At 36.8% G+C, this 23061-nt stretch overlaps 1 protein-coding gene across 4 annotated transcripts in view; it reads left to right on the top strand.

Moving 5' to 3' along the window:
- Positions 1 to 20295, top strand: part of XPR1 (xenotropic and polytropic retrovirus receptor 1) — a 204805-nt gene extending 184510 nt beyond the window's left edge. For 3 of the 4 annotated variants that reach the window (XM_082385897.1, XM_082385899.1, XM_082385898.1), the window contains 3 exons: positions 167 to 306; positions 6373 to 6594; positions 9236 to 20295. In XM_082385897.1, coding sequence (XP_082242023.1) covers positions 167 to 306; positions 6373 to 6594; positions 9236 to 9296 — 423 coding nt within the window. In that variant the 3' untranslated portion in view covers positions 9297 to 20295. Of the gene's footprint in view, positions 1 to 166; positions 307 to 6372; positions 6595 to 9235 lie in introns of those variants that run through there. The other variant, XM_082385900.1, reaches the window with a different exon arrangement.
- The last annotated feature ends 2766 nt before the right edge of the window (positions 20296 to 23061 follow it).

Genomic DNA, 23061 nt, shown 5'->3' with positions numbered 1-23061 from the left:
TGTACCATTTAAGAAAAAAAAACTAAATTGGTGAAATCTTTCTAAAATATAAAACTCTTTAACCTGTGCTTGTCAGTAGGATATGTGACTCTTGTTACTGTGCTAGGTGTGCTTATTTGTAAGAAACATGATGGTAAGTGTACTCAATTTGCTTATTATTCCTCAGGCCTATTATTACTGTGCCATCATAGAGGATGTGATCCTGCGCTTTGCTTGGACTATCCAAATCTCAATTACCTCCATGACTTTGTTGCCTCATTCTGGGGACATCATTGCTACTGTCTTTGCTCCCCTTGAGGTTTTCCGGTAAGCAAACTACTGAAAAGTTTATCGAAGATTGTTTTTACCTAAGAAGTTGCTCAATACTTATAAATCAGAATTTATTAAAACTTATACTTGAAAAGCTTAAATTTTCCAACTTTTCTCAGACTTCTCATCAGCCTCAGAGTTGGAAAATCCTGGTTGAAGGACTAAGAGATTAATTCTTACAAAGTTAAAGCAACTGCTGATGATGACTTAGAAGCTTTTTTAGAATTGGGCTCCATTTGAACATCCAAATGGCTAATGAACATACGAAAAGGTTCTTAACATGCTTAGTCACCAGGGAAATACAAATTAAACCTACATTTGGGATATAACTACTCACCTATGAGGGCTAAAATGAAAAATACAGACACACCAAGTATTGATGAGCATGTAGAACAATGGGAACAATTGGAATTCTCATACACTGCAGGTAGGAGGAAACTAGTACAACAGCCACTTTGGAAAACTCTTTGTCAGTATCTACCAAAGCTGTGCATGAACACCTGGGTATATAGTAAACAGGAGTGCTAACCTAAGGCCACCAAGACCCACATACAAGAATGTTCACAATAATACTATTTATAACAGACCAAAATGGAGACTACCCAAGTGCCCAGCAATATAGAGTGGATAGATAAATTGTGGTATTTGCACACATGCAAATCTATCCAGTAATGAGAACAAAAGACTAAATAACAACATGAATGAATCTTACAAAGCAAAATATTGAGCAAAAGAAGTTAGACACAAGAGTATGTCCCTGTATGATTCCAAATTTATAAAGTTCAAAAGCAGGCTAAACTCATCTATGGTATTAGAAGTCAAAATAGTATTTGCCCTTGTGGGACAGTGACTGGAAGTGGCACCAGGAGAACCTCCTTGGGTCGGGGGTGGAGTAATGTTCTGTTTTTTGATCTGTGTGCTGGTTACACGATGGGTTCACTATGTTAAAATTCATCATGCTGTGCCCGTCAGATTTGTTCACTTCTCTGAATGTGTGTTATACTTAATAAAAGCTTTTTAAATCAAAAAAAAAAAAAAGGAAAGAAAGAATTGGGCTCCATTGGAAGGGTCATGAGTGGAAATAAGGAGGTAAAAAGTCAGAACAGGAATTAGAATTAAAATCTTTTGAGAATCATTTTTTGCAATTTAGCAGTCTGGGTTATTCAGCCCAGCCTTCTCAGTGGAAACAATAAAAATACCAGATAAAATGTTTTTTTAATCTTCCTAAAAACATTAGTGATCTGACAAGATAGCCCAAACGCTAAGTGAAGGCAGATATCCCAGGATAAGCAGAACACTAAAGCCAATTTTGCACTAAAGAAATTTGCCAGACCTAGAGACTTTGAGATTCATTTGTGATAGCCAATTCAAATTTGTATGCACCTAATAACATAGCTTGAAAATATGTAAAGCAAAAGTTGACACTGCTAAAAAGTAAAAGTAGATAAATTTACAATTTTAGAGAAAGATTTTAACATACTTTTCTCAGTAATAAACAAGTAGTCAATTAACCAACTTGACCTAATTGACATATTTAGAGGACTGCATACAACAAGTACTAAATACAAATGCTACACATGGAACATTTACCAAAATTAACCATATTCTGGTCTGTAAAGGAAGTCTTAACAAACTTCAGAGGAGTAAAATCACAAAAAGATATCTGAAAATTCACAAATGTTTAGAAATTAAGCAGCACATGTATAAATAACCCATGACTGAAGTTGAAATTGCAATGAAAATTTTAAAATATTTCGAATAGAATGAAATTGAAAATGTAACAAAAGAAAAGGTGAAATATAGCTAAAGCCATGCTTAGAGGGAAGTGTATAGCCTTAAATGTACATATTAGAAAAGTATACAGCTCAAGATACTAGAAAAAAGATTTAAATAGCAAATCAAACCTCAAAAAAAGTAGAAGGAAGAAAATATAAAGAACAGAAATTAATGGAATAGAAAACAGACAGAGAAAATTAACAAAGCTAGTTAGTTCTTTTAAAAGACTAATAAAATTGTTAAAATGTCTAAATAATACTGATCGAGGAAAAAAGGAAAGAAGGCACAAATTACAAATATCAAAAATCCTAAAGATGTTTTTTAAAAGAGCATGACAATATTATGAGCAACTTTGTGCCAATAAATTTAGAAATTTAAGTGAAGTGAACAAATTCCTCAAAAAAGCACAATTTACCAAAACCAATAAAGAGGAAATAAAAAATCTGATAGGTTTATATGTAGTAAAGAAATTAAATCCATATTAAAATTCTTCCTACAAAGAAAACTGCAGGGAATTCTTCCACATATATGAGGAGGAAATATTATCAGTTTTACACAAAACTCTTTTAGGGAAATGAGACAATGAAAGGAACACCTCCCAGTTCATTTTGTGCAGCCAGTATGACTTTGATGTCTGAACCTACAAGGATATTTCTCATGTCCAGGGATGCAAAAATCCTAAACAAAATATTGGGTAATGAATCCAACAATATATAAAAAGGATAATACATCACAACCAAGTTAGGTTCATTCCCAGAATGTAAGATGTAATATTCAAAAATCATTTAACATTTAAAAATCAATCTGTGTAACTCACCACATTAATGAATAAAGGGGAAAACAACCCTCAACAAATATAGAAAATGCCATTGAGAAAAGTCAATACCTGTTTATGAAAAAAATAAACACTACAAAAAAAATAAACAAGATCATATTTAATGGTAAAACACTGTAAGTTCTCCCTTGAGATCAGGAATGAGATAAGTATGTGTGCTGTCACCACTTCTGTTTAACATCATACTGCAGGTATAGCTAGTGCAATAAGGAGAGAAAAAGCATACGGATTAGAAAGGAAGAAATAAAACTATGATCATTCATTGGTGACATGACTGTATATGCAGAAAATTCAAAAGAATTTACAAATAAGCTATTAGAATTAATGTAGCTTTGTCCCTGAGTATAAGGTTGACATAAATTAATGTTCTAGAAAACTCACGAACAACTAGAAAATGAAATTTTAAAAAAACATACCGTTTTGAATAACCCTGCAATGTATCAAATACCTAAAGGAATAAATTTAATGAAAGATGTATGTATGTGAAAATTGACAAGCCAGTTCTAGAATTTATATGGTAACAGTAAGGATCAAGAATATCCAAGACTATCCTGAAAAAAACGAAGTAAAGGACTTATACTCTCAAATATCAAAACCTATTATATAACTACCATAATTAAGACAGTGTCTGACGAGACAAAGAAGAGACAAATAGGCCACTGCAATAGAATAGGGAGTCCAGAAACAGATCCACACATTCATTGACACTACCTGATTTATGACAAAGGTGGCTATATAACAGTGGAGAAAAAAAGGTTCTTTAATAAATGATATTGAGTCAACTGGATATCCATATGGGCGAAAAAATAAATCTCAACTTCCACTGCATAATGTATGCAAAATCAATTCCAGGTGGATTGCAGAGCTAAAAATGAAAGGTAAATCAATAAACTCTCTAGAAGATAACATAGGGGGGCCATAAAGGCAGCTTTAAGTATACGGTAATTTTTTATTTCTTGTTTCTGAGTGATAATTACACATTGTGATCACTTTATAATAATTAACCAACCTGCACACTTAAAATTTGCACACTTTTATATATTTATGTTGTGCTTTAGTTAAAATGCTTATTTAAAAAAAAAAAAAAGGCAGCCCAAAAGAAAGGATTATCTTTAAAGAAATGGCTGTTAGATTGACAGCTGACTTCTCAACAGTAACAATGAAAGTCAGAAGTCATTAAAATGGTATCTTAAGTGTGCTGAACAAAAATAACTGCCTACCTAGAACTCTTTACCCAGTAAAAATATCTTTCACAAATGAAGATGAAATAAAGATATTTTTAGACAGGTGTATAGCTTTCCTCCGAGTCAGGATGGGCACATATATCAGGATGGCCTGATAAAATAAGATTGAATCTGGAAACAGTATACTTGTTGCTGTCAGTGCTCTCTCCAAACCATTTGTCAACCCTCCTTCCCCTCTTCACTTTCTCAGATGTCTAGGTTTGGGACCTGAAATTCTCCATCACCAATAACGCCTCCCCCCAAATACTTCTTTGTCTTTCACGTATTGCTGCTTTATACATTAAAAAAAATTTTTTTTCTAGTAAAAAGAGGGAGCTCAATTACTTTTTTATTCTTGATTTTTTTCTCTTTAATAAATTATCTGCTTAATAATAGAATCAGATGTTCTATCACCCATTTAAAGCAAAAGCAAAAAATCTCCTTTGAATCTTCCTTCCTCCAACTACTGCCCATTTTTCTGCTCTCCTTTACAGCAAAACTCTTCAAGAGATGTCTGTACTTGCTGTCTCTGCTCTCTGACTCCTCCCTCATTCTCCCTTTAATTCAACTCAAGTCTTCTTTTCCCAATACTCAAACTAAATTGCTTTTGTTAATAATCAATAATAATAATAGCAAACACTTACGTATTGCTTTCTATGTACCTGGCACTGTTCTAGGCCCTTTACATGTATTAACTTAGTGAATCCTCACAACAGTCTTGTGAGGTAGGTACTGTTACTGTCTCGTTTTACTAATGAAGCATAGGTTAAGTAAATCATCCAAGGTTATTACACCTAGTAAGTGGCAGCATCCATGATTTGAATCTAGACAGTCTCCCAGGATCTGTACTCTTAGATCATACTGCCTCTTTATCCTCTTTATCTAAATCCAGTGGTTAGTTCTCTGTACTTATCTTACTTTACCTCTCAGCAAAGCACTTTCTTCACTTGATTTCTCAGAAACTACACTCTTCTGTCTCACTATCTATTCCGTCTCAGTTCCTTTACTGGTTCTTCTTCCTCTTCCCAAATTGTAAATATTGGAGTGCTCCAGGGCTTAATCCTCTTTAATCTTCTCTCCTCCACTTATATTATTCCTAAGCCCATGACTTGAAATACTGTTCTTATGCTGTCTATAGTCCTAGACTCTCTTGAACTGCAAACTCATGTCCATGTAGCTACTGAATTTTCCTCTTGGATATCTAATGGCTCTGGCCTAATAGGAACAACCCAGATCTCTAGTAAATGGTGTCACCATTCAATGAGAACAAAAACCTGAGACCACTCACATCCCATGTCAGTAAGTCCTGTCGGCTTCATCTTCATAAATAAATCCCTAGTCTGTCTGCTTCTCATCACCTCTGTTATCCCCAGCTGTATCTAAGTCTCCATCATCTCTTTCCTGGACTACTGCAGCAGCTTCTAATTGGTCTTCCTTCAGGTGTTCTGGTCTTCCTTTGATCTGTTCACAGTTCAGCAGATAGAATGATCTTTTTAAAACAAATCACATCATTCTCCAGCTCAGAACTCTCCTTGTTTTCTATCACACTTAAAAATCTAAACTCTTTACTATGGCTTATAAGGCCCTCTGTGGATCAGGCCCCTTTCTTTTCTACCTCTCCATCTTCATCTGCCATTTTAACCTTCCTGTTCCTCTCCAGCCCCACTGACCTTGCTGTTGTTTTAACACACCAAAGTCCTGTCCAGCTTGGGAGCTTTTGTACTTGCTGTTTCCTCTGCCTGGGATACTTTTCTGTAAGATTTTACCTGACTTGCTCTCTTGCTAGATGCCATCTCTTCAAAGAAACACGTTCTATACCCTTGCCCTGCTTTATTTTCTTCAGAGCACTTACCGTTAGCTAATTGTTTACTTGTTTATTATCTGTCTCTGTCATTAGAAATTACACTTATACAGGCAGAGGCTTTGTCTCATTCAGTGCCTTCTCCTGTCATATTGTAGGCATTCAATAAATATTTGTTCAATAAAGGGAAAGAATGAGCACTCTGAAACTGCACATTCCATGAGTCCCTTTCCTTTGCCTACTCCTTTCTTGTCCCCTTCCCCCACCACCACCACACCATCTTTCTATTTCATTTTAGTATTCTAGTCCTTAATTCCTTTTTTTGTTTCCATGAGTGGAAACTTGTTATACTGGAAGGTCTACAGGTGATAGTAGTAGTATGTTCAAATTTTATAAGTAATTTGCCTATTCTGCCCCATTTTGCTAAGGCGATTTGTGTGGAACTTCTTCCGCCTGGAGAATGAACATCTGAATAACTGTGGTGAATTCCGTGCTGTGAGGGACATCTCCGTGGCCCCTCTGAATGCAGATGATCAGACGCTTCTAGAGCAGATGATGGACCAGGAAGATGGGGTACGAAACCGCCAGAAGAATCGGCCATGGAAGTACAGCCAGAGCATATCCCTGCGCCGGCCTCGCCTCGCTTCTCAGTATGTATAGCTTCCACTTCTGTGAGATGAATTCCCTTCAGGTTTTAGTACTGGATAACGTTTAAGTTAAGAAGCTATCAGGTTGAACCAGGTGAAATTGCTGGCGTTCAACCATCTCTCACCACAAAAACCAGCAATAACCGCAGTTCCATATGATCCAACCTTTATATAGAATGTCTTAATGAACACATAGTGTAAAATGTCATTAATATGTTAATTAATACATTAATTAATGCTTACTAATTTGGCATTAAAAGTACACTGGGGAAAATTTGTTGGAAAATAATTTACTTAACTCTTCAGTGTATCTTGTATAAAAATCATTTCCAAGTTATAAACTTTAGGAATCCTAGTTCTGCCACTTGCCATCTATGTCATCTTGGCCAAATCACTTAATTTCTCTGTATTATCCCTCATTTCTCAATTGGGATTAATATGGTCCTGCTCATAGGGTGGCTGGTTAGATTAAATTTGTTATGACATGGGATTTAGACCAGTTTCCTCACAGAAAGAGCTCGATAAGTGTAAGCTATTATTATTTTTACTTTTTTACTAAATACCTACAACAGTATTTTTATCAGTCATTTACTTTGTATATTCCTAAAAGTAACAATAAATGTAGGGTATATTGTGGCTGCATTTGAAATTTAGAGACAGTGGATAGCACAGTGAATTGGAGTGAAGGAGGAGACAGGTTGAGCATGAGCAGTTTTCTAAAGGATAAGGGAGTGTTTGAATAGGCTAGAGGCACAGTAACGACATGAAGGTGGAAATGAGGGGCAGAAAGAAAAGCCATGTGACTAAAACTAGTAACAAATAGTAAGAAAATTTAGCTGAATAAATGAAGTATGATTGTAAAATGCTGAAAAGTACAAGCTTGATCTTGTAAGCAGGAAGGAGTCACAGAATTTTTTCATAGAATGACATTATGAAAGTAATATTTTCCTAAGTTTTAATGGCACTGTGCAACATATAATGGGAAAGGGAAAACTCAAGGCCAGCTCAACTAAAAGACCATTGGTATTCTTAAGTATGGAACATTAAAGACTTGAATTAGGATGCTTACAATAGGACTAAAAAGAAAATAAGGAAACATTTTAAAGGAAGTAAAAAAAAAAAATAGGAGGTGGTAATAACCCACAGGGGCACAGAGTAGAAATTGCCTGAGCTTTAGATAGAATTTAGAAGTTCTCTGAAGAGGAGAAGGTAGAGAAAAGAAAAGCAGAGCAAGGAACTGAGTCTTAGGGAACAAACACAGGCAAGGGAAAAAAAGAACCAACAAAAGGGGCAGGAAAGGAATGGTCAGGGAGGTCAGCAGGAAGAACATCAAAACAAAGCATGATATTATTATATATAGCAGGAAGCAGAGTTTGAAGAAGCAAGAGGAGGGGATGTGGCGGCTGGTGGAGTCAGCAGGATAAGGGCCATAAAGGGCTAGAAGGCAGTGCTGTGGGTGGTCGTCTCGTTGAGCTCCTAAATTGGAAAGTCTAATCCTTGTTAGTTACCAGCAGAGGGCAAGCTAAACATACACTCTTTTTGCTTCAGAAACAAGGAAGCTCTTTGGCAATAGATCTTTATGTTCAATTTCAGGTGTTCAGTGGAAGAATGCTGGGATACTAGATTGCCACCAGAGGAAGACATTTAGAACAATGGAGCAGGTTATATGTAACGGAGAGAGCAGGGAATCTAAAATAAGAAGATCTGAGATTGAGTACTGACTTTGTGACTCATGGAACCTTTAGCACATCCTTAACCTTTTGAATGTCTGTTTCCACCTCTGTCGAGTAATAATAATAATATCCACTTCACCTCATGGGGCTTGTGAGTTGCAGAACATTTTGACATTATCTAATCCCATTTTTCATCCCATGCAGGAATGTCTTTTACAGCATCCTGAATAGTTGGTCATCTTATGCTGATTAACAGTCATCAGTGATAGTGAAGTTTATAACTATACGAGGCACCTGCTTTTATTGTTGGATAGTTATTGTGGTAGATAGCTTATGTTGAAATATGCTTCACTATAATTTCAACCAGTTGATCGTGATTGGGCTTTCTAACATAACTTAGTTTTCTGCCTCTTCTATGTATACTTTGTTAACTGTTTGAAGACAACTGTCATGTCTCTCCTTAGGTCGTATCACCTGCTGGCCAACTCTCCTGGTTTTTCATGTGTACCTCAAATGATTCTTCTATCATCCTCATCGTAATTCCTTATATTTGTTTAATGCTTTACTGATGTTTTTTATATCCATTTTCTCACTTGATATTCATACTGTCACCATGAGGTGAAAGCGGTATTTTGTAAAATAGGTATTATTATTCCTGCTTTACAGAGATGAAAATTGTCACTCAAAGAGGTTAAAGAGATACATCATAAAATCAAAGTCCCTCCATTGCACATGACCTGGCATTGTTTTTGTTTCCTTCCTCTGGTTGCAATCTAGTTTCTTAGTGTTTTTCCAGTAATACCTGCAATTGAATACGAAACTACAGGAACAGTCCATCTGGTATCCAACAGTGTATGGTGCCTGTGCCTGGTATTTTTAATGGTAGTAAGATTGGAAATGTACCTAATACTTTGGATGTGTTTGTATTTTAGTAACAGACTAAGTATTTTTTTTCCTCTTATTACCGCTAGATCCAAGGCTCGTGACACTAAGGTATTGATAGAAGACACAGATGATGAAGCTAACACTTGAATCCTCTGAAGTCTAGATTAACATCCTTGGTTTTCCTACTCTACAGTTCTTTCCTCGACCAACGCAACCTCTAGTACCTTTCCAGCCGAAAACAGGAGAAGACATATAACACATTTTCCGAGCTCTTCCAGATCGGATCCTATGGACTCCAAACAAGCTCACTGTGTTTCTTTTCTTTTCTTCTGGTTTAATTTTCATTTTCTACTTTTAAAACAAATATTTACTTCATTTTGCCAATCGGAGGACATTTTAAGGAACAAAAACATAGTATCTTATGGATTGTTTACAATCACAAGGACACAGATACCTGTCAGGATGAAGAACAAGCATTGCAAGGACCCTCTGATGGGACGGTACCGAGATATCTCGGCTTCCGCTTGGCCCGGTTTTGACTGGTTGAAACCGGACATTGGTTTTTAAATTTTCTGTCTGTTTATGTGGAGAATTTTTTCCTTTCCTTCATACCCAGCGCAAAAGCACTGGCCGCACTTGCAGGGAAAGTGCAACTTCGAGCAGTACCTTCATTCACGAAGCTACTTTTTAATTTGATGTAACTTTTCTTATTTTGGGAGGGTTGCTGGGTGGGTGGGAAATATGATGTATTTGTTACATATGGTTTTCTCATTATTTATGAAACTTAACCATAAAAGAATGATACAACTCCTGTACAATGAAGGTGATAACAGTGAAAGAAGACAGGGGAAACTAATGTTGGACAGCATTTATGAGGGTTTAGTCCACAATACCTCTTTCATGAAACAACTTGCACCAGTTTGACTTTTTCTTTCCTTTCTTTTTAATTTTAAGCCAAAGTTTTATTACTCATTTTTTAAGTTGCTGCTGCTTTAGAATCCTGAGCATGTCTCTCATAACAAAGCATCCACACACTTCCACACAACCAGTTGAAATTTCTTTAAGAGCTCTGATACTTTTTTCTTTAAAGGAACAGATGTGGAATACATTTGCCCATATTCCAACCATAACAACTGAAGTTATGCCTTATTAAGCTTCAGCATGTAGGGTAATTGAAGCACAGCCTTTACTAACTCAGAATTAGAAGACAGAGCTATTTCAGAGACTCTCTGCACCCTCATTGGATAGTTTTTCTTCTGGGCCCTCTTACTTTAGCCAGAATTTGATCAAATTAAAAGTCTGTCTTGGGGAAACCATGCTTTTGAGAGCATAGAACAAATTATCCTTCCTCTTTTACATTACAGTGATAAAACAGACCTTGGCAGCCATTTCTCCCAGCAGTTTTAAAGGATGAACATTGGATTTCCTGCCCCTCCTATGATAGAAAAACTGCTTTTAAAATTTGGGGGGCTTAAACTTGGTTATACACAAAAAGTATTTCTTAGAAATTTCAGACTATCATGGTCTGTACATAATGCTCATCTTCACTTCTTTGTCTAATTTCTTTCCTCTTTCCTAAGTCATCCAGATAAGCCCAAAAGCCATAAGGGATTTTACTTTCTTGAATGTGGGTGGCATTAAATTTAGTATTATCACTTACTTAGTATTAAAAACATATGGTTACTACCCCTTAGTATACCCTTTTGTCATCAGCTCCTCTCCCATGTATCACAAGTCTTTACTCATCCCTGTCGTAATTCCAGTAGATTAATTAAAGTTCCTGTTACTACCAAAATTCTTCCAATTAACTGACAAATAGTTTCTTTTTAAAGGAGGTTTTTTTTTCATCTTTATTCTGACAAGTTCCCAAAATCTGTTCCCTTCCTGAATCGAGATTTTTTTTTTTTCTGAAAAAATCATAAAACTTTGTGGCCTTTATTGCTTTTTTTGTTTTGCCAAGCATGTTCCTTGGCCCAAAACTGAAGAAGAGAAGTTTAATTTTGGGTTTTTTTTTTTTTTTAGTTTAAATAAATTGAATCATTTATAATAATCAGTGGTAACAATTTAGTGACCCTTAATAGTTTAAAGGTTGCATTATTTATACTTGGGATTTTTTTCTAACTATTCTGGTTTTGTACTTTAAAACTATGGGGGAAATATCACTGGTCTGTCAAAAAGTAGCAGTAATTATTCCTGAATTACATAGATAAGTCCAGTGGACCAGTCATTTCCTGTACAAATAAAATTGGTGGTACTAATGTGTATCCAGAGCAATTTGAGTTGTCAACTTCATTCTTATTAGTAAACCTATATAGTGACACACATAAAATCTTACAGTTGACTTCTGGTATTGGAATTCTCCAGTGTTTTTACTTCAGTGTATCCTATGACCAATTTGGTCTTTCTTCAACTATTATGATTCTAGGCCCTAATCAGTTATTTTTTCATAGGTAATACAATGTTAGAATGTATTCTTTTTCTGATGTTCATCCTATCAGCATAGTCTATTCAAGAATGATAAGGCTTATGTAACTTTCAGCTTACTATGACAGTTACTCAAATATGTATTTAAACACAACAGCTTTATGTTCCTCCTAAAGCTGTAAAGCGAAAAGAGGGCTTTTCCTCATCAGGAGAAAATGGTTTGGGAGACAGAATGTATATTTAATTTTTTTCCTCCAAAAAAGACATTGTGCATTTTTCTCTCCTAAGTTCTATATGCCCTAGCCGTTGTGAATGCTATATCCTACCTAAAATTTTATTGGAGCTTCTTGTACACTGAAACTCTCATTAGAACTCTTAGGAAATGAATATCACAGAGTCATTTTAAAGGAGCAGCAATCTAACCAAAGGTAAAACTTCATCTGATTTTAGGTTTAGAAATTCTAGTTTTATTTTATTTGAGAATCACTCAATTTGATAGTTAAAATACTCCCCAAATGAATGAAAAGGAAGTATGAAAAAAGAATAAAATTCCTTTTTCATTTTATGAAAGAAAGTATGGAAAGCATTGATTTGTGTAGAGAAAGTAAAAGACAAAAGTGGCTTATTTTCTATGCACAAATATGCACCTATTATTAAGGCTGCCTATACTATTAAAATGGAGTAATTGAGGAGGATTTCATACCAACACAGAGGGACAATAAAATGATCAAACATTAAGTCATCATTAATTAGGTTATAATAGTTATTTCTAAGATTGGAAAGAAGTTGAAAATCTATGTGCAACTTTCTTTTCCAGCATCAGCCATTTTTCTCCTTAAGAAACCTGCTTAACTTCAGATTCAGAAGCAATGATGTGAGAGGAGAATGCCAATCACCTTAGCAGTAACATGTATGAACCCTTAAAGAAGGAAAATGGAGCCCAGCCCCTAGGATTTGTGACATCCCAATATTCTCAACATAAGAGTTCTAAGATTTTAACAGATTTTACTAGAAGTAACTTGTTGCTATATGGTATCCTTCTACCATGATTTGACCAAAGTACATTCATGATAGCTAGAGAAAGCAGTTCATCATTTCTTAACTAAGGCAAGTTAAGAATAGAAAAAAGCCTATTACTGAGCATACAAGCATCAGATTAACAGACATTTAGTTGAAGAGAAATAAAATAATTGTGGAGATAGCAGAGAAAAGCAAAAGGATTTTGGACCTTGGCAGCAGGGCAGTTAGGAAAGTATATGAGCTTGATGGCATGGAGGTGACGATGCCTTGCTGTCTCTCCTTTCAGTGGTTATACAGCTGGTAAGAGACCTGCCTTTGTTTTCCTACCATCTTTCTCCACTACTTTGCTTTATTCAGGAGATAGTTCTTTATGCCCAAGTGCAATTTTCTAAGCAATGACTAGAAAAATTTCTTAGTCTAAGAAAAGTAATTTAGAAGATAACTCTATCCATGACATTATTTTATTCAAAAACTTAGGTTTCTCTGAAGTGATTGCACTTTATTTGGTAAACGAATTTCAGATTATTGTTTTCTGTAATAGTTTGCATGAAATTTTTTAGCTCGCTCAAAAAAATAAGTACTTCTTGCTATACAACATTGAAATTTTTAAAATTAAGATAGCTTCTCAGATTGAAAAAGGTTATGTTGAATCTAAGGCTTTCTCAACTACAAAATCACCATACTTTTAACAAATCTAATTTTAAAAGCCAACAATAAATAAGATCAATGTCACTAGGTTAAGACAGTAAAAGTTCTAGTAGAACTTCAGGAAAAGTTATGTAAAGAGGAGTAAATCAAATTTATGAGCTTAATTCATTTTATGACGCATCTGACTTTTATTTCTTGCTTTGGATGATTAGCTGAAGCAAGGAAAATTAAAGAGATTTTGTAAATTACTTAAACACACTTCATTTCTGCATTTCAGGTATCAGTCTTGATAGTAAATCTTAAAAGCTAACTCTCTGCATTGTATTTTCAGTCTATACAATGTCAGAGCACAGTGGTAATGTGGGATAGAGTTGATTATATTAGAGCATAAGAAATTTGTGCTGGCCAATGCTACAAACCATTAATTCAACCAGCATTAAGCCACACTATTCACCAAATATGGAAAAGTAAAAGCATTTCATTAGATTTGGAAGAGCTTAGTTTAAATGACATGAGAAGTTTGCCTGGGAATGGAGAGGAGCCTGCTGATGGGAATGGCTCATAATGCCTTTCTGGTATGAATTAGCAAAACTCTGATATTGAGCTGCCCCTTAAAAACAACCTTCCAGGATGAATTTGCTTACTTACTGTGGAAGAGGAAGTCAGAGGGACAAGATGAGAGTTTCCTCTGAAGAGAAGAAAATCATTATTCTGCTTTTCATCTAAAGCATCTAAAGCATGTTTCCTTGTAGCAGACCTTTGGTTTATTTTATTATTAAATCAAAGCCACCTTCAGTTTTGTTTGTTTTTGTTTTTGTTTTTTTTATGGTGCCATCAACCTAAGGAGGACAATCAAATAACCAGCTGTTTGCCTTGGATTCAGTGTGTCTGCTAATTACACAGTCTCATCTTGTATACCTTGTATACCTTCAAACCAGTTACTTCTACCATATTACCTTAGTTCTTCCTATGCCCTTTCCTCTGTACCACCACACATCAGAGGGAAGACTTACTACCAGAAAGATGTGGACTTCTAAAAAAGAACAAGGATTCCATCTCACTATCCCTTTATCATTATCTCTGAAGTCCCTACCCACACTTCCCTGATTGTCCTGTAGAAACACCAGCGTGATGGGAACAGGGAGGAAGATTGTGGGGAATCCTGAATGATCATGATGTTGTTATTCTTTTGAACTGTAAAGTGAAATTGTGAGCCACTCAACGTTTGCAAAAAGAGCAGAACTCTTAAGCTTTATCACATTGTGAAGATTAATATCTTGCTGTTTTCCAGATTAACACAGAAGCTTGTATCCATGAAGAGTATTTAGGAGGGCAATAGGGTGTAAAAGGTACTTGTCTTTTTTAATCCTCTCCCTCTACTCATGTTTCCTTCACTCCCCCCACCATGTTGTGTTGGTCAAATGATAGTATTCTATGAAACTCTGAACTATAGTTGTCAAAAGTAACTATGGAATGTGATTAGTCCTCTGTGGGTGCTGCTTCCCCTCTTTTTTCTCCCTTGCTTTCTTTCTTACTCTCTCCACTCTGGTAAATGGAAAAGGTGACGTCAAAGAATTGATGCTTGCTTGGACTCATGTTGTATCTGTGACTATGCTATTACCTGTCTCCTTTTTCCTTCTTTCTTACATGGGTAGAATTCTTACGAAGTGTGGAGTTCCCTTCTTGAAAGTAGGTTAAATGCACAATGTGGTACTGTTTTATAGTTTGTAGATGGTTGTATAAAACAAAAAGTTAATGTGGTTATGTGTTTTTAAAAGAAAATAAGTGATTGGTTTAAAAAACTCTGTCCTTTTTTCAGTATTACAAGCTTTCTCTGTTTTCCAACAGTTTGCTGACTCCTTTGTCACTGGCGAATGGTTTGTGTGACTGTCTGTTTTTCTCTCTGGGTTTCTTGGATCCTGAACATGATTCCTCTTAGGACTAACTTGTATAAGCATTTAGGGCAAACAGACTTCAAGGGTGAACATTTTTTTTAACTCTTTTACTAAATGGAAAAATAATCTTAAATGGCCTTTTTTCTTTACGTAATATATGAAGTGTGACTCTAAAGCAATGGATTGATGCAACAGGTCTTTTTTTTTTAACTCACACAAAGAATCTCAAATACCGGATGAAGTGACCTGTTCAGTTGTATCTTGGCGATCCGGACACCTGTTATCACTGCATACCCAGACCCTGTATGGGAACATAGAATCTTCTGTGGAATTCCTGGATCAGTTATTACTCCTTATATCTGTCTAGGAAAAGTTATGAAATTAACCGACCCTAGGATGAGTATACTCAAAATGGAAAGAGAAAAATATTTTATTGACTAAGCCAAAAAGCCTTTTCATTTTATTTTAATATCACAAGTTCTATTCTTACTATGTTTATATCTAGGCTAATATGATAATGTGCAGTTACCAGGTTAAAGTCAAGATAAGCTGTGAGGGACTTCCCTGGTGGTGCAGTGGTTAAGAATACACCTGCCAATGCAGGGGACATGGGTTCGATCCCTGGTCCAGGAAGATCCCACATGCCGCGGAGCAACTAAGCCCATGCGCCACAACTACTGATCCTGCGCTCTAGAGCCCACGAGCCACAACTACTGAGCCCACATGCTGCAACTACTGAAGCCCACGTGCCTAGAGCCCTGCTCCGCAACAAAAGAAGCCACTGCAATGAGAAGCCCACGCACCGCAACTAAGAGTAGCCCCACTTGCTGCAACTAGAGAAACCCAGCACACAGCAACGAAGACCCAATGCAGACAAAAAAAAATTTTTTTTTAATAATTAAATTTTTTTAAAAAAGGTAAGCTGTGAATATATATGAATCACTGGATACTCAACACCCTTTTCTATAATCTGATGTTAATAATACATGCTCAACATTCGTATGCCTATAGGCATATAAATACACTATAGTATTTTACATTTTCCAAACATGTATTCAGTAGCATCTCAGATATGTGGGTTAACAAGTCATCTGTGTTTGTAAATGAAGAGACAAAGACCTAGAGCAGCTGGGTCTGTAATCCAAGATGATTTGAGGAGGCCGCTCTCTTCTATCCATCCTAGACACGTCCAGAATCCTTGGACTTTGTTTAGTGACCTATAGCTGTATATGGACAATTTTGGTTAGTTTTTTTCTCAGTTTATGAGAATAATGATGATTAATTTTATACTTTTTTGTTTTGCTTTTACTTAAATACGTACATTTTATTAAATATTCATGAAGTTATTTTTCAAAAACTGATTGGAGGAATTTCTATAATTTTACAGTTTCTGACTCACTTCTTTTTCTACTTTCCCACCATTTCCCTAAGGAAATTAAGGAATTTTTGAATTCTTAAAAAATTAATTTAGTATGTGTTTATTGAGTTCCTATCATATACTAGGCATTACTTTGATACTTAATTTTAGTTAAAATTGGTTTAATAACTATTATAGTTTTATGGAGACAAGCAGGGAAAGATGATAAAATTACTTCTAAACTACTTATCTGAAACCACTGCCAAAAAAGCCAGACTGTCATGTTACTAGGTATCAGCACCCCAGGATAAGCTGAATTTTCTATCACCAAATTAGAGATTCTCTTTTACCGCTTCCCAGGCAGACATCAAATCCTATTATTTTGGGTTTTTTTTTAACTCATCCTTTTAAAAATAAAAGTATTAGAACTGTCAAGATTTGTTTCTTCAGAACTTTCTATTGCCAAAAAACTGTCCTTATAATTCATCTTATAATTCACTTAGGAATGTCTTATCTGAATGGATGTAGTTCTTTTTTAACAACTGGGAGCAGCTTCCCACACAGGAAACAAATTTAAGTGATGCCATTAAGTAACGCATTAACATCAAAGTCCGGTGTTTACATTTATGAAATGAAGTTTTTCCCCAAATATTAATATATTTTTTATAGACTGCATAGCTGAATGAGAATGAGGATGATAAAAGCATTCTGCCTTGCTCCAACTAGGGCAGCCCTGTGGCTTCTTTTCTGCATAAGTGAATAGAATAACCAAAATCAAATGATTTTTGGCAGTAGATTTACTATGCTACTCTTCTTAAGGTAAGTTTCTAGGGTAAGGAGAAAACCAAGCAACTCAAGAGAAACAGGCAAGAGAATCAAGGAAAAGCATATTAATAATGTTAACTCCCAAATACATTGCCACTTTACTAAATTTCAAAATTGCTATATTTGTGGTTTCTCAAAGACTACCCTCTGACCTGATGAGCCAATAAAACTTAAAATTTTAGTCAATCAGGGCTCCTGTAGCACTTCTACAAGGAAGTATCAAAGATAGCTTAGAAACTTCAGTTTGCCAAAGATTGTTCCTGTCAATTATTGAATTTAGACATTTTTTTCTGCAGTTTCATAGATTCCTTAGAAAACTTTAAGCCCCTCCCTGGCAGCCTTCATCAAAAGACTTGCCGGATAGGGTATGTGCCCTGCTTCCAGCTATTGTCAGTGTCCATGAGGACATACGCTGATTTCCTTCTGTGGCCATGCCCCAATCTTGACTAGTCTGGGGCTCTAGCAGTAATACAATTCAGGGAAGAGGAGACATTCTTTTTCCAAATGTGCTCTGTTGTCACCAGGAAGTCACACAAAATCATATTTACTGAAATGTGTCAAGTACCTAGTAGATAGTAGAGGCTTAATATCTGTTAAACTGAAAGGTAACTTCTAGTTACAACGGACACTGCAGAAATACAAAGCATCATAAGAGACTACTACAAGCAACTCTATGCCAATAAAATGGACAACCTGGAAGAAATAGACAAATTCTTAGAAAGGTATAACCTTCCAAGACTGAACCAGGAAGAAATGGAAAACATGAACAGACCAATCACAAGTAATGAAATTGAAACTGTGATTAAAAATCTTCCAACAAAAAGTCCAGGACCAGATGGCTTCACAGGCGAATTCTATCAAACATTTAGAGAAGAGCTAACAGCCAACCTTCTCAGAAGAAGCAGAGGAAGGAACACTCCCAAACTCATTCTATGAGGCCACCATCACTCTGACACCAAAACCAGACAAAGATACTACAAAAAAAGAAAATTACAGACCAATACCACTGATGAATATATATGCAAAAATCCTCAACAAAATACTAGCAAACAGAATCCAACAACACATTAAAAGGATCTTACACCATGATCAAGTGGGATTTATCCCAGGGATGCAAGGATTCTTCAATATACGCAAATCAATCAATGTGATAAACCATATTAACAAATTGAAGGATAAAAACCATATGATCATCTCAATAGATGCAGAAAATAGATGCACAAAATTCAACACCCATTTATGATAAAAACGCTCCAGAAGGTGGACATAGAGGGAACCTACCTCAACATAATAAAGGCCATGTATGACAAACCCACAGCAAACATCATTGTCAATGGTGAGAAACTGAAAGCATTTCCTCTAAGATCAGGAACAAGACAAGGATGTCCACTGTGTCCACTATTATTCAACATACTTTTGGAAGTCCTAGCCATGGCAATCAGAGAAGAAAAAGAAATAAAAGGAATCCAAATTGGAAAAGAAGAAGCAAAACTGTCACTCTTTGCAGATGACATGATACTATACATAGAGAATCCTAAAGATGCCACCAGAAAACTACTAGAGCTAATCAATGAATTTGGTAAAGTTGCAGGATACACAATTAATGCACAGAAATCTGTTGCATTCCTATACACTAACAATGAAAGACCAGAAAGAGAAATTAAGGAAACAATCCCATTCACCATTGCAATGAAGTATAAAATACCTAGGAATAAACCTACCTAAGGAGGTAAAAGACCTGTACTCAGAAAACTATAAGACAGTGATGAAAGAAATCAGAGATGACACAAACAGATGGAGAGATATACCATGTTCTTGGATTGGAAGAATCAATATTGTGAAAATGGCTATACTACCCAAAGCAATCTACAGATTCAATGCAATCCCTATCAAATCACCAATGGCATTTTTTACAGAACTAGAACAAAAAATCTTAAAATTTGTATGGAGACACAAAAGACCCTGAATAGCCAAAGCAATCTTGAGGGGAAAAAAACGGAGCTCTAGGTATCAGGCTCCCTGACTTCAGACTATACTACAAAGCTACAGTGATCAAGACAATGTGGTACTGGCACAAAAACAGAAATATTTATCCATGGAACAGGATAGAAAGCCCAGAGATAAACCCACACACCTATAGTCAACTAATCTATAACAAAGGAGGCAAGGATATACAATGGAGAAAAGACAGTCTCTTCAATAAGTGGTGCTGGGAAAACTGGGCAGCTACATGTAAAAGAATGACATTAGAACACTCCCTAACACCATACACAAAAATAAACTCAAAATGGATTAAAGACCTAAATGCAAGACCAGACACTATAAAACTCTTAGAGGAAAACATAGGAAGAACACTCTTTGACATAAATCATGGCAAAATCTTTTTTGACCCACCTCCTAGAGTAATGGAAATAAAAACAAAAATAAACAAGTGGGACCTAATGAAACTTCAAAGCTTTTTGCACAGCAAAGGAAATTATAAACAAGACGAAAAGACAACCCTCAGAATGGTAGAAAATATTTGCAAACAAATCAATGGACAAAGGATTTATCTCCAAAATATATAAACAGCTCATGCAGCTCAATATTAAAAAAACAAACAACCCAATCAAAAAATGGGCAGAAGACCTAAATAGACGTTTCTCCAAAGAAGACATACAGATGGCCAAGAAACACGTGAAAAGCTGCTCAACATCACTAATTATTAGAGAAATGCAAATCAAAACTACAATGAGGTATCACCTCACACCAGTTAGAATGGGCATCATCAGAGAATCTACAAACAACAAATGCTGGAGAGGGTGTGGAGAAAAGGGAACCCTCTTGCACTGTTGGTGGGAATGTAAATTGATACAGCCACTACGGAGAACAGTATGGAGGTTCCTTGAAAAACTAAAAATAGAATTACCATATGACCCAGCAATCCCACTACTGGCCATATACCCAGAGAAAATCATAATTCAAAAAGGCACATGCACCCCAATGTTCATTGCAGCACTATTTACAGTAGCCAGGTGATGGAAGCACCCTAAATGCCCATCGACAGACGAATGGATAAAGAAGATGTGGTACATATATACAATGGAATATTACTCAGCCATAAAAGGGACCGAAATTGGGTCATTTGTAGAGACCCGGATGGATCTAGAGACTGTTATACAGAGTGAAGTAAGTCAGAAAGAGAAAAACAAATATCGTATATTAACGCATATATGTGGAATCTAGAAAAATGGTACAGATGAACAGGTTTGCAAGGCAGAAATAGAGACACAGATGTAGAGAACAAACGTATGGACACCAAGGGGGAAAGCGGCAGTGGGGGTGGGGGGGTGTGATGAATTGGGCAATTGGGATTGACATATATACACTGATGTGTATAAAATTGATGACTAATAAGAATCTGCTGTATAAAAAAAAATTAAATTAAAAAAAAAAACACCAAAAACTGAAAGGTAACTTCTACAGCCTATTAGTAGATAAGCTAGTGAGTACGTTTAGGAGGTAACTGGCTTTTTTTTAATCGATTGCTACAGAGGCTGTGCCTCTTAGGAATGCTTGCTTACTGGCAAACTGGTCAGTGTTCTCACTTTGATCCTGTGCTGAGAAGTTGTGTGAAAACTTGATCCCGATGCTCTCTCACTGATAATTAGCAGATGCTTCTTCATCCTCTGAACTTTCTATTCCACCCCACAGAGAACAGAGCAGGTCCCTCAAGGGCAGAGTAGTCACTGCTGACCCTCATTGCCCACCACAGGAAAGGCCCATCTCACATCAGTGTACATCGAGTAGTGTTAGCACCATTTATAGAGGAGAAAGTGTTCAGTGACTGGCTGTGGACACTGCAGTAATTACTGAACCTGGGATTAGGTCTCCGATCTGACTGGCTCGATAAACCACATTCTCTCTGTTTCTCAGAGGAAAAGAAAGAAGAAGGAAAAAAACTTTCCTGCTTGGCAGGAGCTAGGAAGTGGCTTGTGAATTACTGCTTCTTTGCAAAGCTCTGCCTGATCAGATAACAACATAACCATTTTAAAGAAGATCAGAGAACACTCTCCTCCCTCCCACAAAGCACACACACACAACTATAGGTTCTTCAACAAGCTGGGTTCCCCTGGTTGTTGCTGAGAATTTGTCCTCTGCCCCTCCAGGGACGACAACTCTTGGGACTGTTTTTTAACTGAATAGTAACAACAAATGAGCTCCCTAATCGACTGCTTTTCACAGGAGTCCTCTCCCTTGAGCCAGCCACCTTCCTTCCCTCCCTTCCCTGCCTTCCAATTTTTAAAAGTTTTATCCATGGTGAATTGGGATGGTACACTGCGGAAGGCATGAACTTGCAATGTATGAGGCACTGGAGATGTAGAGAGAGTAGCTATAGCACAATGAGATTGGATGGCTATTGCTAAGTGCCATTGATGTCTACAGAAGGATCATGAACAGCTGAGGACAAGTACCAGGCAATTGAAAGCCAGATGTGGAACCAGAGGGCCTCTTTGTTTGCATACAAAGAAGCTCTCATCTCCTACAGTAAGAGGGAAGAGGAAGGTCCAAGCCCAGGACTTAATAGAGTAGCAGACCTTCAAAGACAGTTAAACACCCAACAAAGGCAGGTCTGTTATGCTAGGTCAGGGCCCCTATTGGGAAAACCTGACACATCAGATGCAACGTCTGGTTATTTTGACTCCTCAAACCCCTGAGAACAGTCTGAGCCTATAGACATACCTCCCCATAATCCTCACTAGCCCTCCCCATCCCCATTCCATGATTCCATAGGAGCTGGAGGAGATCCTGAGGGTGCTGGAAGAAAGGGACCAAATATAAGATTGAATAGAGAAGAATTTTTGACTTGGAAGTGCTCCCCAGGATACAGAATTTAATTCGCTAGCAAGAATTCCAGGAGTCACTACAAACTTGCTACTAGCATGGCTCCTAGAAACATGGAAAAAGTGATAGTCTATGTTGAGCAAAGTAAAAATTCCAGAATTGCTACAGTGGACAGTGAAGGCAGTGGCTACAAGGCTCAGGGAAGTGGGCATGCTGGATACACAGTGTCTGGAAGCCCAAGAGGACATACCATGGACAAAGGTCATGAAGAATGTACTGGTCCGAGCTACACCAGCCTCACTAAAAGTTCAAGGTGACTCTCTGCTATGAAGACACCATTACAGAGCTGTGTAAACTGATAGCAATAGGGATGATAGGACTCTGAAACAACAGAGGCCAGGTGGCAGCACAAAACCATCCAAAGTCGGTCATGATTACTGTAATGACTGGCAAGATCAGACAGAGTGGCAGCCAAGAAGGTCAGAACCACGGAAAGTTATAAGAATGGTTACTAGAATAGCGTCCCTAGAGAAGAAATAGATGGGCAGTTACCCAAATTGTACTACTCAGCTTACTAGTGGAAGAAATGAAAGATGGACGACTGGGAAGCTGAGGGCAGTTGCCTGATAAAAAGGCACATCGCTTGCCCAATTTCTGAACCTGAGCCAGTTTTCAAACCCAGAACTATTGACGGAAGTGGCTGGGTCCACAGGAGGAAAAACACTGCAATATCATGGCACATATACACAGCACTGATTCCCCTAGGTCTTCCCCACAGGCACCTATGGCTATTTACTCAGGTAACTGTGCACTAGGGAAAAGGGAATAATATCCAGACATTCTGAAGACTGTTGGACATAGGACCTGAGTTATCACTGATGCGCAAAGACCTGATTCATCATGGCCCCCCCGTTAGCGT

This window comes from Balaenoptera borealis, assembly GCF_965194805.1.
Source record: "Balaenoptera borealis genome assembly, chromosome: 1".
Classification (NCBI taxonomy): Eukaryota; Metazoa; Chordata; class Mammalia; order Artiodactyla; family Balaenopteridae; genus Balaenoptera; species Balaenoptera borealis.
Note: the sequence above shows the minus strand (reverse complement) of the source record. Positions and strands in the feature narration are given on the sequence as shown.